At 41.3% G+C, this 19,642-nt stretch overlaps 1 protein-coding gene and 1 long non-coding RNA gene across 8 annotated transcripts in view; one reads left to right on the top strand and one right to left on the bottom strand.

Annotated features, from left to right (window-relative positions):
• Positions 1–19,642, bottom strand: part of LOC309525531 — a 382,776-nt gene that overhangs the window by 45,658 nt on the left and 317,476 nt on the right. The gene's annotated exons all lie outside the window — the stretch shown is intronic.
• Positions 1–19,642, top strand: part of TASOR (transcription activation suppressor) — a 68,963-nt gene that overhangs the window by 23,124 nt on the left and 26,197 nt on the right. For 6 of the 7 annotated variants that reach the window (XR_014216001.1, XR_014216002.1, XR_014216003.1 and 3 more), the window contains 7 exons: positions 358–461; positions 784–856; positions 951–1,019; positions 2,548–3,231; positions 3,721–4,058; positions 8,192–8,336; positions 9,828–9,884. Coding sequence is in view for 4 of the 7 variants with exons in the window: in XM_082209191.1 (XP_082065317.1) it covers positions 358–461; positions 784–856; positions 951–1,019; positions 2,548–3,231; positions 3,721–4,058; positions 8,192–8,336; positions 9,828–9,884 (1,470 nt within the window). In the remaining 3 variants the exon portion in view is untranslated. The remainder of the gene's footprint in view (positions 1–357; positions 462–783; positions 857–950; positions 1,020–2,547; positions 3,232–3,720; positions 4,059–8,191; positions 8,337–9,827; positions 9,885–19,642) is intronic. The other variant, XM_082209189.1, reaches the window with a different exon arrangement.

The following is a 19,642-nucleotide window of genomic DNA, read 5'->3' as shown; positions in this document are numbered from 1 at the left end:
CAAAAAACTGGGAAAACTTATTGACTTGAGTATAAGCCGGTTCACCACACCACCAACCTCCTATTGGGCCGGAGTGAGTTTGTGTCCAAAAGAGCTGCTTTCGGGCTGGCTGCTCGTTCCTCCTCCTCCGCTGACAACAGCCTCTGCCGCTCGCTTGGGTGGGACCCTCACTCAGGTATAAGCCAAGGGGGGCTTTTTCAACACCAAAAAATGTGCTGAGAAAGTCGGCTTATACATGAGTATATACGGTAGCTTCTGCTTGTGTTACTAAAAATCCAAGCCAATACAGACAGATATTTGCTTGCTTTGTCTCTTGGCAGAAGGGACTAATAGATGCTTTTCTTTTTACATTTTCAGAGTACAGGAATGGAATGTATTGCAGTCTGTATGAAGTTGTGGAAAAGACTAGGACAGGAAGTAATTTGGAAGGTTTACTTCAAAAGCTAGAGACAGACAAACTAGTGAGTAGAGCGTCCTTTCATAACTTTACTATGTGCATAGTTATTCCACTGAGAGAGGTTCTGAGAATAATTTGGCCAGTTCATATTTTATGAAAATACATCATGAGCAGACAAGTGCCTGCCGTCTTGCTTGTTGGATCAGGCCAATGGCCCATCTACTTCAGCATCCTGATCCCACCGTGGCTGACGAGATGCCTGTGGGAAGCCTTCAAGCTGAACATGGCAAGCTGGCAAGAGTGGGTGTTCCAAATTTAATATACATTATCTAGAATTAGGTGCATCCTTTTTCTGTTGTGTGAATTGTGTAAACTTCTTTTTCCAGGTTATTGTAAAACCACTTATAGACAGGGGATATCTCTTGCTGCTTTCTTCTTATCAAATGGCTTCCCCATATGGTATGCAACTTGTTTCTTCTTCAGCAATTCAGATTAGTTTCTTTTAATTAGCAGCTTCATTACTTTACTGTGTGCCTTTTTTTTCTTAATTCAGACAACAGAAAGCCTCACATTCTGCAGGCATTGTTTCTATTTCGGAATCCTAGAGGTGTTGTGACTTCAGGTAAGTTTTAATCTTTAATGTACCAATTTATTAATTGTTAAATGTCTTAAGTCCCAGTGCAACCATATAATAAGAAAAGTGTAAAAACCTTTAAAAATAATTCCATACATAAAAATGCAAAAATAAAAACAATTCTCTATTTAAAAATAAAGTCAGTAGTTCCGGTACAAGTTAATTGTTCTGGTAAAGATCTCCACTTAAAAGGTTTCTTGCTGTAATACTATTGATGCAGTAATAGCAGGGCTGGCCCATTCATGAGGCAAGGTGAGGCGACTGTCTCAGGTGGCAGGTTCCACAGGGGCAGTGGATCAGCCTCAAGAAATGTATCGCCTTCTATTGCTCCCGCGGTGGCAGCAGCAGCAGCTTTAGTGCTATAGATCTGAAATTAGCTCTGGAAAGGCACAAAACCTGTATGTGTGCCTACTCCAGTGATCACCTGAAGATCTACTGTTACAGGTAAGCAGCACATCTTAAGCTGTGTTAGTAGAATACAGAGAACCTTGCCATAGAGCAATGCTGATGAGTAATGAGAAGAGATGCTGATGCTTTATTGCTGCTTGTCTGTTTGTGGTAGCAAGGAAGAGTACAGAGCAAATTACCTATGAATTATACTGTGTTAGAAAGTGGAAGCAGAAGGGGCCTAAGAGTATTCAGGTGCTTGAAACAACAGATGTATAGAGATACAATGACATACCAAGCATGGAAGACAGAATAATTATTCAGAATAATTATTTGTTGTAAGTCACCCTGAGAACATTTTGTTGGGCAGCCTAAAAGCGCAGAAACTAAATAAAAAAGTTGGAGGAACATGTGATAGTCTGAGAAGGAAGGTGGCTTCTGGAATTTGAATGGTCCATTAGATAAGAGCAGCATGCTTTCATTGCTAGAAAGGTGGATATGGTTGCCACAACAATACAACACATTACAAATAATCATTAAAAGCTCTACATAAAGCTTGTATAGAATTTTCCTGTTTAGAATCATTTAGAGTTGATACATACTCACCATTGGCTTAATCACAGAGGCAGGGAACCTGTAGCTCTAAATATGTTGCTTCACTTCAAATTGCATCACCCTTGGCCATTAGAAATGCTGTAAGAAGACAACTGATAGCTCATAAAAGTTATACTCAAAATCATGAGATATTCTTAGATACAAATATGGGAAGAAAAAATATTTCTAATAGTCCTCTGCTAATGCAAATTGCTGTCTTATAATATAATTGGAATTTGCTTTTTAACCCCAAGTGAGTGTGGTTTAATGGCTAGGCCTTGGGGGACAATGTTCAGATCCTTTACTCAGCCATGAAGTGGACTACAAGATCTTGTGTCTGTCACTATCATTCAGTTTAACCTATCTCAAGTTTTGAAGATAAAGTGGTGCAGGAGAACTGTATATACTATTTTAAACTCCTCGGGGGGGTGGGGTGGAGATATAAGTTAAAATATGTATTAATAGTTGTGTTGCTTGCTTAAATGACTGATTTTTCTCTCTTGCAATTGTCTTTCTGCTTTTATTTTGAACACAGTTCTAAAAAATGAACAGAAAAGTGCAAATACGTTATTAACGCAGGAAGCCCATGTGGTCATGCCGGAATTTACAAGATTTATTCAGTCGCTACATTATGCTTATATTCATTCTCGTAAAGACACTAAAGTAGATTTAAATACTGCGGTGGAAAAGCATATAAATGACTATCTGAAGCGAAACAGTAAATTTAATAAAGAGTTCATTTTATATAATTATAGCACAGTCTTGGATGAGAAAAAGCACCTATATCCTGCACCAAAAAACAAATCCAATATTGAAAGCGCCTTACGTAACTACATTTTTGGTTCAGAAACCTACCAGATGTCTGTTTCTAAAGCAAAAAAAATTATGGATGGAACTCGGAAGCCTCAGCAGTTTAGTCCTATTTCAGATTATGAAGCCACAGAGGAGGAATCTGACTACAGAAAGAGAAAAGCTAGGAAAAGAAATGGTTCTAAATGTGAAACTGTAGTTGCCAAGAGAAAACCTGGTGACCTTGGGGATTATGATCCAGAAAGTATCAAAAAGTTGATTAACTTAATTCAGTGTATGAAGAAAAATGTAGATAGAGACTCTGACACGGAAGACAACAGAAATGAAAGCAGACTGCAGATTAAGATAGAGAGCCCACAGAAACATTTTAAAACTAGTGAGTCCTCAGAAAACATTTGTCAGCATGAAGGTAAGAGCTTTCGTAAGCTACTTTCGGTCTATGAAAACGTTCTTTTAGTGTGGCTGCGGCTGTGCTCTGGAACTGCCTGTGTATTTAAATTAGGCAGGCACCTTCACTTATACTGTTAGTTTCAGCTGGTCTATCCAGACACATGATTTCATTAGATTTGCATTAATGTTTTTATGTATTGTTGTTTAGTCGTTTAGTCGTGTCCAACTCTTTGTGACCCCATGGACCAGAGCACGCCAGGCACTCCTGTCTTCGGTTTTATGTATACTTCTTTTTAATTGCTTTGCATATTTTAGTCCTGTTCCATATAGAATTGAACCTGTGTACTACTTGTAGATACATTTTCTTTGAGCAAGCAGTTTATAAATTTTCTAAATTGTAACAATAATACTAATTTATTTGTATTGGCTATGTCAACTAACTAAAGGACGGCAAATAACTTTTAGCATAACTTCATGTTTTCCCCAATTCCCCTTTTTTGGTTTCTAGGGGGCAGAGCAACAGAATCGCTTCTTTCAATTATACATGACCTTGGTGGACATGATACAGATTTGAGGCAGCAAAATGTTGCTAATACTCCCAGTAATGATGTATATGATTTCCTAAAGCGGATTTCAGCAATAATTAATAAGCAAGATTCAGCAGAAAGCTATTCAGAGCAACAGGTTGAATACAACTCAATTCTGTCACAGATCAAGAACTTTCTTAATGCTTCACATGTTGAAAATGTTCAAAGCCCAAAGTTGGAAGTGAATGCATCATGCTTGCCTTATTCTTCTGACGTTTCTGCTAGTGAAGTAGACATTGATCATGCCCAACATTTAAAAGTAAGAATCTCTTTTAAAATATTAGAAACTGCTTCTAAAATTTCAGTGTATGCATTTGGTGTATATAAAATAGGGGTTCTTTTTAGCATTTGTATTTGTGGCTTCTGGATCTCCAGTTTGACTGTTATAATGGCCCAACTCCTGAAACAGTGAAAAGTAAAGGGGTAGATTGAATAAGACCAATGCTAAATTCTCTTATTCATGCAGTTCTGAATTACAGTAGTAGTGGGGGCAGGGGGCGGTGTAGGAAATAAGAATGGTATAAGGTTGAGGGTAGTTTGCCATGAAGAAGTTCTGCTGTAATGAACAGCTGCATTTGTGTCCATTGAATTTATACTTTGAGGTGGAAAAGTACTAACAGTTTTAACTGGAGACTGAAGAATAATCATCAACCTAGATGCTGTGTGTTCTCTCCCCTACCCTATTCAGCATAAGTAATATTCTAGATGTATGCTCCCTATGACTCTTTTGCTGATATGTGTGGGTATTTTAGTAATTTGGTTAAATAGTAAAATGAGAATTCCCTGGATGCCTAGATCCAGTTTTGGAGCAAGCACTCTTTGGTGATTAAGCCCCATCACTCTTTGGTGATTAAGCCCCATCAGAGATTTACAATCACAAAACGTGCAGCAAAATAAAGTGTGGAAATAGACCTTTAAAATATTCCTTTCTAAGTTGTTCCCAAAGTTTCTCACTTCCCTTAGCATTGAAAAAGACCACATATTTGGTAAGTTAAAAATCATAGAATCATAGAATGATAGAGTTGGAAGAGACCACAAGGGCCATCGAGTCCAACCCCCTGTAGGTAAAAATGATTTACCTACAAACTCTTCAAAGGTCAGCTTCATGTGCTTTTCCATAGAGTAGCAAGAAAAGACAGGCAGTTAAACTTAGTTTCAAAATTGGTAAATGTTTCAAAATTATTTGTATAGAAACACAAAGGTGGCTTGCTAAAGTCACATGGTCTAAGCTTGGAGCACCCAGCTTGGACATCCTTATTGGTCAGTTTCACATGGTGGAAAAAGAGACAACAAAGGTTTTGATTACCCTTCCTCCCAAAGTGAGCAGGTATGACTTACCAAAGCCTAGCAGAACAGCTATGGTTTTAACCCCTTCATGTTTTAATTAGACTGAGCATCTTGGTTATATGAGGCTGGATTTATCCCACACTCTGTTCTTTTTTTATGGAGAAGGGCATTTGATCTCAGTGACAAGTTTAATAAAATTTCCTTCCCCATTCTGGTGGGAAATGTCATCAGACTCTACTATTGAGGACCATGATAACACTTTTCATGCTGGGTTAGGAATCTGGAAGGGAAAGAAGATAGACTTCTTGGCAGAGATGTTTGGCTAGGGCAGCAAAGGGAAGAGAAGGAGAGTCCCCATGTATGGGGTGGGTGGGTTCATAAGTAAGCAGAGCTTAGAAGGGAATCATCCTACTCTTTCATACACAGGTTGACTTACAGAAGGGCTATAGTAGCAAAGGATCCAAAAGCCCCCTAAGCTACGTACCCACTCCCTTAGAGGGAGTACAGTGGACGCTCGGGTTGCGAACGTGATCCGTGTGGGATGCACGTTTGCAACCCACAGCGGCATGTCTGCGCACGCGTGGGTTGTGATTCGGCACTTCTGCGCATGCGCAAAGCACGATTTAGCACTTAGGCACATGCGTGACTGCCGAAACCTGGAAGTAACCTGTTCCAGTACTTCCAGGTTTTGGCGGTCCGTAACCCGAAAAAACACAACCTGAAGCGGCTGTAACCCGAAGTATGACTGTATAACCCCATCAAGAGCAGGCAAGCTCCCGTACATCCAGTCTAAGGAACCACCCACTTCAGTCTTATCGGGATTGAGTTTCAGTTTGTTCACTTTTATCCAGTCCATTACTGAGGCAAGACAACAATCCAGCACACCAACTTCTACACCTGCAGATGTAAAGGAGAAGTAGAGTTTTCATAGTGCTGTTAACATACTCCAGACCTCCAGATACTCGGTGGTTTCATGTGGATGTTAAACAGCACAGGGGATAAAATTGAGCCCTGAGGAATCCTGCATTGACGCATTCTGGAGCTGAAAAGCATAGCCCAAACATCACCCTCTGGAAACGACCATCCAAGGACCAGAACCAACACAAAGTAGTGGCACCTACCCCTAACCAGAACAGCAACTATGGGAAGGATGTCATGGTCAGTGGTATTGAAGGCTGCTGAGAAGAGGAACACATTTCCCCTGTCTCTCTCCTGACAGAGGTCATCATACAAGGTGACCAAAACAGTTTCTGTGCCAAAACTGGGCTTAAACCCCGATTGAAATGGATCTAGAAAATCGGTTTCCTCCCAGAGCACCTGGATCCTGGTGCACAGCCACCTGCTCAAGAACCTTGTTCAAGAAGGGGAGATTGGCAACTGGCCAGTAGTTACTTAGATTTTCTGAACCCAGAGAGGGTTTCTTGAGGAGTGGTTTTACCACTACCTCCTTCAAGCAAGCAGGACCACCCCCTCTTACAAGGAGGCATTAATCACCTCCCTGCTAGTTTTCATCAGCCAAGAAGGAAAAGAGTTCAAAGTGCAATTGGCCACCCTTATCAATCCAAGCACCTTGTCCACGTCCTCAAACTTTACTAACTGAAACCCGTCCAACAGAAGAGAACTAGATAGTGCTCTGGAAACCCCTTGAGATTCATCTGCTGTAATAGAGTCAAGATCCTGGTGGATGCAAGTGATTTTGTCCTCAAAATGCTGTGCAAACAAAGTCGCAGCAAGCCACCGTCTGTTCCATCACCTCCAGGCCAGACTGTAAGAGGCCCCACGCTACCTGGAAAAGTTACCAAATGGCACAATGAGGTTGCCATGGAGGCGGCAAAGTGTGCCTTCTTTGCTGACTTCACTGCCCCTAGGTAGGCTTTATTATGAGCCCTCATCAGTGTTCGATTACATGTTTTTCTCTTACATTTGAGCCATCTCCCAGCTTGTTTCATCACTCCAAGCTTTGGAATATACCAAGGAGCCAAACAGGCTCTATGAAGCAGGGTGTGGTGCTCATATCAACAGCCTGAACCATTCAGTTGTTCCAGAGGTCAGCCAGTGCTTTGACAGGAGTGCCAGTCATATAATCTGGGAATCCTCCAGACCAACCTGGAAATCCACTAAGTGAGGGAGGCCTGGCATTCAGCAACAGCAGTCGCAGACCCAAGGGCTGGTTGAGAGGACAACTGCACTTCCCCAGGTTAAAAGAGGGGGTCTGGCACACAACAGTCACTAACTGCCTATGCCGTGTGCCTCTTACCCGGTCAACTTAATCTCCTACACTTTACCTCCCCCTACCCTGAGCCACTGTGATTGGCTCTCCTCAGCTCCTTTCTTCCCAGGCACATCCCACGTCTTCAATTAAAAAGCAACAAAACCTCAAATTTAAAACATTTGATTTAAGCAGTTAAAAACAATTTTAAACAATAGGGGTGATAATAATAAAACCCACTAAGCAATAACCCAACCCAGTGAGCCATTTACAAGTTCTAAGTAAAGAAAGATGGTAACTGATTACACCTTATTGATGGGGCAGTTTTAAATGTCCTTCACCCATAGTATCTGCGTATTTATTTGTTTTGCTTGTTTACATTTCTTTAATGTATGCATTTATTATTCAATTTTGCTACTTTTTTGTTTTCAGTAATGGCAACAGTCTTTCTGGTCTCTTTTGCCTTTTCCCTTTATTTCAGAAGTTTTATTTTGCTTTCATGAAGAAAGGGGTTCTGGAAGTTCACAACTGTTCACATGTAATATAATCTAGATCTATATTGGTTGATAATAGAGACGAGTTACATTAATTTGTTCTATCTAACTGGTGTGAAATCTGAATTTGTCATTAACTAAACTGGATTTCAAGGGGTTGACTGTTCCTCAAGTTGTTTTGGGGACAAATGCTTCCTAAAGTATAACCTCTGTTAAATGCTGGGATTTCTGAGTAAACATGCATTGGGCTGTGGGAATGTTTTTTAAAAGTAGTTAAACAGCAAGTGCTTTGATGTAAAGGCAAAATTGTTTTCATAGAGACGCTTTAAATATTTTTACATTGAGATGCCTAAAAGGTAACAAGTTAGAATTATCAATTGAGACTACTATGTGTTTGTTTAGGAAACAAGCACTGGAAGTGTAAGTAGCTTTGAAGGTGGTAGCCCATGTCCCAGCACACCCATTGAACATACTTATCATAGACAGCATTCCGCCTCATACAATGTTGAAGCAACTGAAATGCAATGGAAGCTGATTCCTATCACAGGTAAGTAACAACTTTATAAATATAAAACCTAAAGTTTTGTGTCTTTCTGATACCCAGTTCTTAAAATGGCAAAAGGGATGTGTGCATACTATTACATATTCCAGTAATATTTGAATTCTGATCAGGTTATTCTGATAGTGTTTATGGCAGTGAAAACCACATTTTCAGACCATCTGTGTATACAGTATTATGACTAAGCCTCGTGTTATTTAAGCAAATAAGCAATAACTGTTGAGATTAGATCTACTGGTTCTATCATATACAGTACAGTATATCTTTCTGGAAGTGGGCACGTTAGGATTTTATGACTGAGGGAGTAAAGTTGGAAGACACCAAGCAAACCATAAAATCTGTGTCCTCAGATAGTTCTGGGGTTGAAAGTAATGTTTTGCCATATGCTGACATACTCGTGGATGGTCTGGCTGTAGATTAAAATTAGTGCTATCTACCAGCAAGGGCTTCACTATTACAAGGGCATACAGTTGGCACAGCTGTGTACATTACACCACTCAAAGGGAGTATATGCTATCTCTTACCTTGAATTCTATGTGTTTTTTTGTTTTGTTTTTTTGTATGAGTGAAACTAGGCAAATGTTTTACCACACCTTGATCAAAATATGAAAAGGTGACCAGATAAAATTGCTTCATAGGCTGGATTTGGTATAGAGGTTGCCAGAAGACCATTGCTAAACTGACAAACCTTTTAAAACCTTGGCTGAGGGCTAGTACAAAACCTTTCTAGGCAACCTCTGTGTCCAGTGTAATAATTTGAGGGCAATACTGAACCTTGTAGGAGCAAACTTTACCGAAGCAAGCTTGCCTTGCAAGGTACTCCAGCTTTTCCTACTTATTTGTCAATTGTTACCGTACCCTTTTCAAAAAGCTCTGGAGTTGCATTTTACCAAAAGGAGAGAGAGATGAATTCTGAAAGATTCTCTTTTTTACTGCATTTTGTCCAGTGGGGTGCCTTTTTATTGTTGCTTCTCATTATTTGAACTGTTACCTATCTTTTAAAATGCTGTTTTGATATTTGGAGGCATATTTGTTTCATCAAACAGCAGCAACTGGGTCTACTTGCTTTTGGTGGTAGTTTCCGTATTTGTATTAAAGGCTTGAAAGTCTTGAATAGCATATTCTACATCCTATTTTTCACTGAGAAGCAGAGAGTATTTGATACAATCTTGGTGTGGGAGCAGCAGTGGCATGGTTAGGTAGCTCAAACCCCAGTGCACCAAAGCACTTAAAATGGGGAATTCCCAGTCTGCTGCTTTTTGCAGTTTTAACAGATGTAATGAATTCTGGAATTCAAATCTTTCCCAGAATGAAAAGAGACCTATGATACCCAAATATGTTGGAAATTAATACCAATAATTAGTTTTATACTCTCTATAGTGGGCTAACGATCTGAAATTGGTGCTGTAGTATCTTAAATTGTAGTGCTGTAGTACATCTTGAGAAACTCTAACCTTGCTAACTGCTGCTCTCCCTCAGGAGGGGCAGGAAGAGTTCCTGAAGAGCACCTGAGAAAACATGGAGATAACCAAACAGGTGAGAAGGGTGGCCTTTATTGCATATGCTCCTTGCTATCTAGATAGCTTAAAAAAAAAACACAGTTCCTTGGTAGCCCCCTCCCCAATAGAGTTAAGGAAGTGAATCCACCAAAGCAAGTATATTCAGAGTTTGAAACTTGAGAAATACAGTTGAATTAAGGCACCCAGGTAACATGGGAGCAACTGTAGTTACAATCCTTGATGCAGTATGTGGGTGGTGCTGTGGTCGAAACCTCTTGGGCTTGCTGATCAGAAGGTCGGCAGTTCGAATCCCTGCGCCGGGGTGAGCTCCTGTTGCTCTGTCCCAGCTGCTGCCAACCTAGCAGTTCAAAAGCACACCAGTGCAAGTAGATAAATAGGAACCGCTGCAGCGGGAAGGTAAACAGCGTTTCCGTGCGCTTTGGTTTCTGTCACGGTGTTCCGTTGCACCAGAAGCCACATGACCCAGAAAGCTGTCCGTGGACAAACGCTGGCTTCCTCGGCCTGAAAGCAAGATGAGCACCGCACCCCATGGTTGCCTTTGACTGGACTTAACTGTCCAGGGGTCCTTTACCTTTTTACCTATAACCCTTGAAGGTAATTCCAAGTGCATCAGTTATAATAGAGATTGCTAGTTTTTAACAACAAAGCTTTGCTGTTGAATACTGAATGTTCATAAAGTCCATTGTAAAATTCTCAATGAACTGCTTTGGTACCTTAACAGGCAGTTGTTATAATTGATAGAGCTGTATGAAATATACAAAGGGCCAACATACATATTGTGTTAATATAGATAATCATGTAATTTTTATGTATGGCGTATCAATTTCCATCCTATGAGGCATATACACTTCACATAATAAATGTGTTTAATTTGTGATGTTCCGTATCATGTATAAAGAATATAGATGAATTTATTTGTAGTTAAGTTGTTCATATATTACTTTGCGGAGCGCAACCTGAAAACGCTCAACCTGAAGCAATTTCAACCCGAGGTGTGACTGTACAACATACCAGATGGGACGTACCATTGATGTTGCCTTTGCCACAAGTGATATGAGGGATGGACTGAGGATAAGGGGAGTGCAGTGCACTTCCTTGTCATGGTCAGACCATTATCTGGTTAAGATTGGATGGACAATGGCAATTCTTCCCTGTAAGGGTGGTGGGCCTATTTAGGTGCCCTCAGAGGTTGATAGAACCTGATGAGTTTCTGCATACTCTGGGAAGTCTTCCAGTGGAGAAAGCTGAAGATCCTGTTGAATTCCTGTTCTCATGATGGAAAAGCCAGATAAAATGGGCAGTTGATGCAATCCTATATGGCGTTGTGGAGCCTGAGCAGCCTCTTGGTATTTTGAGGAGCTCTGGAATATGAAACAAACTGGATGTGGACTAGAACAGAAGTGGCACATCTTGCCACTTTAATCCAATTTAATTTTTTTAAAAAAGTGATTTAAATTTTTAAAAATCCACCTGAACACCTGTTGGAGCACATAATCATGCCTATTATGTTGCAGTGCAGGATGCAAAAAAGGTCATTTCACAGCTTGCATTGCATTCCTCTAGTAGCCAGCTGGCAGAGTTATTTCCGATGTCCAGAGACTATTGACACCCTCTGTGGGGGAAGGACCTTGCGGGCATTCAGAGACCTTCTTTGACCAACTGCCTACAACTTTGAAGATTGATAAAGTCACTCAATTTAAGAGTGCTCTTGACTTCACCCTTTTTGCTGCTCCAGCTATGCAGTGCCACTATCAAGGGTGTGTTGTGGAACCAGTTTCTGCTAATACAATCATCTGATGTAGACAAGGTGCTGGTGATAATATGACCACATGCCCTCTTGACCCCTCTCCCTCCTGGCTTATTAAATCTGGCAGAAGGGAGCTGACTGGATGGGTCCAGAGCATGGTTAAAATTTCATTGGATGAGGGCATGGAGCCCACTACCTTGGAAAGAAACAGTGGTGTGGCTGCTCCTAAAGAAACTGACTCATTGCGCTGGAACAACCACCAACCAGTTGCAAATACTCACTTTTGGTGGAAGATGGCAGAGAGGGTTGTAGTGGGGCAACTGCAAGCATTCTTAAATGATACAGATTATTTAGATCCATTCAAGTCTTGGTTCAGGCCTGGCTATGGGACTGAGTTGGCTTTGGTCACCCTGATGGAAGATCTTTGCAGAGCATGGACAGGAGAGCAACCTTGCTCCTGCTGCTTGATCTCTCATGTTGTCCTCCTGGACGAGTTCTGGGGAATGGGAGGATGCTTTTCAGCTCCCTGGCAATTAAGTTATGGGGTGCCACAGGACACTATTTTATTTCTGATGCTATTTTATATCTATATGGAGCAGCCATTAAGAGTTTTTGGGGTGAGGTGCCGTCAGTATGCAGATGATATCCAGCTCTATTTCTCCTTAACATCTGAATCAGAGGAGGCCATGCAGTCCCTAGGGTGCTTGAATGCAGTGGTGAGATGGATGACAAAAAGCAGGCTGAGCTTGAATCCTAGCAAGCTGGAGGCACTGGATAGAGGTACTGGATAAGTAGTTCCCATGTCTGAGAAATGGATAAAATGCTTACCCTGGATGGGGTTCTACTGCCCCTGAAGGAGCAGGTTTGTGGGTGCTTCCAGATTTCGCTCTTGTCATTGGTGGCTCTGGTAGCGTCATCAGCTAGAAGCACATTTTACCAACTGCAGCTGTTGGGATAGCTACAACTGTTGCTGGACGGGGGGAACTTGGCTACAGTAGCTCATGCATAGATTACTGGATTACTACAAAACACTATGTGAGGCTTCCCTTGAGCTTGATCCAGAAGCTGCAGCATGATTGCTGACAGCTGTGAGACGGCGGAAGCATATAACACATTTGCTCAGAGATCTGCACTGGTTGCTGATTTGTTACCACTGTACTCTAAATAAATACTTTTGTTCAGACAAGTTTGCTGGAAATGTGTGTTTTTAAATTGTTTTAACTTATTGTTGATTTTCGTTTTTGAAAATGTTTTAAATACTTGTTTTCAACTGTTTTTACGAATAATTTTATTGTTTTATTCTCTTTGTAAACCTATTTAAACTTTTTCAACTAAGCATTGTTTAGTTTTTAGAAATAAAGCAAGGGATGTTCTTGCTTGAACGGGGAACAAGTTGACTGTGAAAGCACCCTAGTAAGAGTATTCTAGTAAGAGGAGAAGTCAATACAAAAGAAAACACAGTGCAGTAGTTTAGATGCTGCCTCTGTTTTGGGGAAAATAAAATTGCAAGCATTGCAATGGTAGTAAATAAATGTTTGGTAGTGTTGTTTGGCAGTCTTGTGTTTCTTCACAAATGGCAACAATGGGATTTTTAGCTTTGTTGGATTTCATAGAATGAAATGGGATTCAGAGACCTCTAAAATCTAACTTGGCTTTGTTGTTGTTGTTTAGTCGTTTAGTCGTGTCCGACTCTTCGTGACCCCATGGACCAGAGCACGCCAGGCACTTCTGTCCTCCACTGCCTCCCGCAGTTTGATCAAACTCATGCTAGTAGCTTCAAGAACACCATCCAACCATCTCATTCTCTGTCGTCCCCTTCTCCTTGTGCCCTCCATCTTTCCCAACATCAGGGTCTTTTCCAGGGAGTCCTCTCTTCTCATGAGGTGGCCAAAGTATTGGAGCCTCAGCTTCACGATCTGTCCTTCCAGTGAGCACTCAGGGCTGATTTCCTTCAGAATGGAGAGGTTTGATCTTCTTGCAGTCCATGGGACTCTCAAGAGTCTCCTCCAGCACCATAATTCAAAAGCATCAATTCTTCGGCGATCAGCCTTCTTTATGGTCCAGCTCTCACTTCCATACATCACTAGTGGGAAAACCATGGCTTTTACTATACGGACCTTTGTTGGCAAGGTGATGTCTCTGCTTTTTAAGATGTTGTCTAGGTTTGCCATCGCCTTTCTCCCAAGGAGCAGGCGTCTTTTAATTTCGTGACTGCTGTCACCATCTACACTGATCATGGAGCCCAAGAAAGTAAAATCTCTCACTGCCTCCATTTCTTCCCCATCTATTTGCCAGGAGGTGATGGGCCCAGTGGCCATGATCTTCGTTTTTTTGATGTTGAGCTTCAGACCATATTTTGCGCTCTCCTCTTTCACCCTCATTAAAAGGTTCTTTAATTCCTCTTCACTTTCTGCCATCAAGGTTGTGTCATCTGCATATCTGAGGTTGTTGATATTTCTTCCGGCAATCTTAATTCCGGCTTGGGATTCATCCAGCCCAGCCTTTCGCATGATGAATTCTGCATATAAGTTAAATAAGCAGGGAGACAATATACAGCCTTGCCGTACTCCTTTCCCAATTTGGAACCAATCAGTTGTTCCATATCCAGTTCTAACTGTAGCTTCTTGTCCCACATAGAGATTTCGCAGGAGACAGATGAGGTGATCAGGCACTCCCATTTCTTTAAGAACTTGCCATAGTTTGCTGTGGTCAACACAGTCAAAGGCTTTTGCATAGTCAATGAAGCAGAAGTAGATGTCTTTCTGGAACTCTCTGGCTTTCTCCATAATCCAGCGCATGTTTGCAATTTGGTCTCTGGTTCCTCTGCCTCTTCTAAATCCAGCTTGCACTTCTGGGAGTTCTCGGTCCACATACTGCTTGAGCCTTCCTTGTAGAATTTTAAGCATAACCTTGCTAGCATGTGAAATGAGTGAAATTGTGCGGTAGTTGGAGCATTCTTTGGCACTGCCTTTCTTTGGGATTGGAATGTAGACTGATCTTCTCCAATCCTCTGGCCACTGCTGAGTTTTCCAAACTTGCTGGCATATTGAGTGTAGCACCTTAACAGCATCATCTTTTAAAATTTTAAACAGTTCAGCTGGAATACCATCACTTCCACTGGCCTTGTTATTTGCAGTGCTTTCTAAGGCCCATTTGACTTCACTCTCCAGGATGTCTGGCTCAAGGTCAGCAACCACACTACCTGGGGTGTACGAGACATCCATATATTTCTGGTATAATTCCTCTGTGTATTCTTGCCACCTCTTCTTGATGTCTTCTGCTTCAGTTAGATCTTTACCACTTTTGTCCTTTATTATGGTAATCTTTGTACGAAATGTTCCTTTCATATTTCCGATTTTCTTGAACAGATCTCTGGTTCTTCCCATTCTGTTGCTTTCCTCTATTTCTTTGCATTGCTCGTTTAAGAAGGCCTTCTTGTCTCTCCTTGCTGTTCTTTGGAAATCTGCATTCAATTTCCTGTATCTTTCACTATCTCCCTCGCATTTTGCTTGCCTTCTCTCCTCCGCTATTTGTAAGGCCTCGTTGGACAGCCACTTTGCTTTCTTGCATTTCTTTTTCATTGGGATGGTTTTAGTTGCTGCCTCCTGTATAATGTTGCGAGCCTCCATCCATAGTTCTTCAGGCACTCTGTCCAGCAAATCTAAATCCTTAAACCTGTTCCTCACTTCCACTGTGTATTCATAAGGGATTTGGTTTAGATTGTATCTTACCTGTCCAGTGGTTTTTCCTACTTTCTTCAGTTTAAGCTTGAATTTTGCTATAAGGAGCTGATGATCTGAGCCACAGTCAGCTCCAGGTCTTGTTTTTGCTGACTGTATAGAGCTTCTCCATCTTTGGCTGCAGAGAATATAATCAATCTGATTTCGATGTTGCCCATCTGGGGATGTCCATGTGTAGAGTCGTCTCTTGTGTTGTTGGAAAAGCGTGTTTGTGATGACCAGCTTGTTCTCTTGACAGAACTCTATTAGCCTTTGCCCTGCTTCGTTTTGATCTCCAAGGCCAAACTTGCCAGTTGTTCCTTTTATCTCTTGATTCCCTACTTTAGCATTCCAATCCCCTATAATGAGCAGAACATCCTTCTTTGGTGTCACTTCGATAAGGTTTTGTAAGTCTTCATAGAACTGGTCAATTTCAGTTTCTTCAGCACCAGTAGTTGGTGCATAAACTTGGATTACTGTGATGTTAAAAGGTCTGCCTTGGATTCGTATCAAGATCATTCTATCATTTTTGAGACTGCATCCCAGTACAGCTTTCGCCAGTCTTTTGTTGACTATGAGGGCCACTCCATTTCTCTTACGGGTTTCTTGCCCACAGTAGTAGATATGGTAGTCATCCGAACTGAATTCGCCCATTCCCGTCCATTTTAGCTCACTGATGCCCAGGATGTCAATATTTATTCTTGCCATCTCATTTTTGACCACATCCAACTTACCCAGGTTCATGGTTCTTACATTCCAGGTTCCTATGCAATATTTTTCTTTACAGCATTGGACTTTCCTTTCGCTTCCATGCATATCCACAACTGAGCGTCCTTTCGGCTTTGGCCCAGCCGCTTCATCAGCTCTGGATCTACTTGTACTTGTCCTCCGCTCTTCCCCAGTAGCATGTTGGACACCTTCCGACCTGAGGGGCTCATCTTCCAGTGTCATAACTTTTATATGCCTGTTGTCTTTGTCCATGGAGTTTTCTTGGCAGGGATACTGGAGTGGCTTGCCGATTCCTACTCCAGGTGGATCACGTTTGGTCAAAACTCTCCACTATGACCTGTTCATCTTGTGTGCCCTGCTCGGCGTAGTTCATAGCTTCTCTGAGTTCTTCAAGCCCCTTCGCCACGGCAAGGCAGTGATCCATGAAGGGGAACTTGGCTTTGTAGGCAGACACAAATAATCTCTCACATGCTAAGAAATAAATCTTATTTATTTATTTATTTGCTTGCTTGCTACTAGTTTGCTGATCAAAGCAGAATACATTAAATATTCTGCTTTTTCCTTTATCCTACCCAAATAGACATGGTGGGTGAAATCCATTCATGGTAGATAAGGGGAAGTGACTGTTGCCGATTTCCCTTTCAGAAACCCTAGCCTAAGTAATCCATGTTGTTTGCTTTGTAAATCTCTCAAGAGTTGACTCATAATTTTGTGAGTAACTTTTAATAACTGAATACACTTTAAATACAGTGGTGCCTCGCAAGACGAAAAGAATCCGTTCTGTGATTCTCTTCGTCTAGCGGTTTTTTCATCTTGCGAAGCAAGCCCATTGACGGATTAGCGGATTAGTGCTATTAGCGGCTTATCAGCTTATCGGATCAGCTGATAAGCGGCTTAGCGGTTTAGAAAAAGGGGGGGAAGGGAAAAAACCCCGCAGGAACTCGCAAGAAATTTTCGTCTTGCAAAGCAAGCCCATAGGAAATTCGTTTTGCGAAGCACCTCCAAAACGGAAAACTCTTTCATCTAGCGAGTTTTCCGTCTTGCGAGGCATCCGTCTTGTGGGGCACCACTGTAGTCTGTATTGAAAAGTCTGTGTTTCACTGGCTGGATCTACAGTGATCTTCTAAACATTATAAAATACAGTGTTCCATCATGTTTAATAGCAGTTTCCTTTGCCAGTGGCTCACTGCTCTGTACCACCCTCTGGTGTCACATTTTAATAATGCATTTTAAATGTTATAAATGACGAGAGTAGACCCACCCACTATTATTAAAATAGAACTGTAAAGATTTGGAGGAAAGCATGTTGAATACTGACCAGATTGTGCATGGTGACATAGGAGGGCAGGGGATATTTGTGTTTGTGCAGTAAAAAGTTACAAATATTAATTCATGTAACAAAGCAAGTCCTAAAATATTTTTTGAATATAAATATTTTCTTTGGAAGTTGGATTTTAGCACCAGATAGTGTATCATGCCAAATTTAACTCTTTTTACTAGCATTTCTTTCTTGTCTTGTATATTTCTCGTTGTCGTTAATCACTAGGATGGGTTTGGGGCTAATCAGCAATATAAAGGAAATGACTGGATTGTGTGCATACTCCCTTCTCTTTTGCCTTGTGTAAAAGGTGTCAAGGGAGTGGTTAAAACTACCCCTCAGGTTCATTCCTGGTAGGGGATTCAATAAGAAATGCAACTAAGGACTCCAGCAAAACAATACCCTTCATTAACTGTACTGCAGCAAAGGACAGTCCCATAAGTACTACTCTTTACATACAGCTTACACCATACTAAGTACGTAACTGGTTCCATGTTGTCCATTCCACGTCAGCCATGGCAGGACATCATGTTCTGGTCAAGATGTCCCCTACAGGTCATCTTACTATAATAAACTAACCTATGATCAGAACAGTAACATCGAACAAACAGATTCCACAAACATATTTTACAGTTTCTTTCTCCTTGTCTTCTAATACACATAGTCTAATATTAATAAAGGCCTTTATATGTCATACACGCATATACTAACACATTCCAGTTATGGATAAATACATTCCTATGTGTAATGAATTACCTTGCTAACATCCTTAATATCTTTTATTGTTATATTGGCCTTATTTACTTTCCATTTCCATGTCTTTCACTATGGTATCTATTATTCTTTGCCAACCTTAATTAATTGCCAACTATGATTACACAAGGTTCATATTTGAGAGCTTGGGTCATTGATGTTTGAATACAGGTCAAGCTGACGAGGTAAGTCAGCATCCTTTGGTCAGTACAGTAAACAGACAACAGTTTTCTTTGATACATCAAAAAGACAATTAATATTTAATAACTAAATCAGCAAATAAAGCTTTCCATTATTTCTCTTTCTAAATTAGGCACAAAGTTCAGGCTAGCTGTAATTGTCAGGCCTGCAATACTTTCTTGCATTTTGAAGCCTAAGGTTTTGGGATGCAGGAGGCAAATCCTCATTTTCCCTTCACAAAGGGGAAACCTACCACCTGGGAGGCAGTCCTGCTCTTTCAGTCAAGCAGAGCTCTAATGGCTAAAGGGAGAGAAGGAATTGAAAGCATACAGTTAAAAGGGTTTCCCAATATTTCACTTGTTGAAATAAGTTTATTTACCGTATTTTTCGCCCTATAGGACGCACCGTCCCATAAGGCGCACCTAGTTTTTTTGGGGGGAAATAAAGGGGAAAAAATTATTTTCCCCCCAGGCACAGGGCTGGGGCGGGGGAGGCCCGAGCTTCCCCCGACCCCAGCCCCCAAACAGGCAGCTCTCTGCAAGCCATGGGAGCCCAGCGCTGGCTCCCGCTGCTTGCGGAGAGGTCCGCGAAGCCTGGACGCGCTGATCTCAGCGCGCGCAGGCTTCGGCATGCAGGCAACTCTCCGCAAGCAGCGGGAGCGCTCCGGCTGCTTGCGGAGAGGTCCGCGAAGCCTGGAGAGCGAGAGGGGTCTGTGCGCACCGACCCCTCTCGCTCTCCAGGCTTCAGCGAAAGCCTGCATTCGCCCCATAGGATGCACACACATTTCCCTTCATTTTTGGAGGGGGAAAAGTGCGTCCTATAGGGCGAAAAATACGGTAGATAGGAGATTGAAGCTGATTTTTGTCCCACTGCTCTCTAGGAATTGCTGTTTCCTTAACTTGCATGACAGTTAAACATAACGCTCCTCAATAATGTTAATGATTTACAAAAGTTTTCCTTCCGTGAAAAACTCACAAGTCAATGAGAAACTGGCTCAGAGATATGTGTACTGTATTCTTTGCTTATCAATTGTTGTATGGAAAATGATGTGTTAACCCCCCCCTCCATTCCTCCTTTTATGGAATGTCTAGTTGAAGAGGCTTTTGAGTGTTTCATTTGCATTCTGCAAATTTGTTCGAAAGTTTCTAGTGCAGTATATATATTCTATATAATAAAGTCCATCCCATGCCTTTCTATGCTGTACAATATTTAATACATTGAATTCCCATATAATTTTTACCTATATGGTGCTTAATGTATTTTAACCAGTATTGTCAATCTAACCTATTGACAAAGGTCTGCATTCCTCACATTCAGAAATGTAGGAG

The sequence above is a fragment of the Podarcis vaucheri genome, assembly GCF_965113315.1.
Source record: "Podarcis vaucheri genome assembly, chromosome: 2".
Taxonomy (NCBI): Eukaryota; Metazoa; Chordata; class Lepidosauria; order Squamata; family Lacertidae; genus Podarcis; species Podarcis vaucheri.
This window is presented reverse-complemented; position numbering and strand designations above follow the sequence as displayed.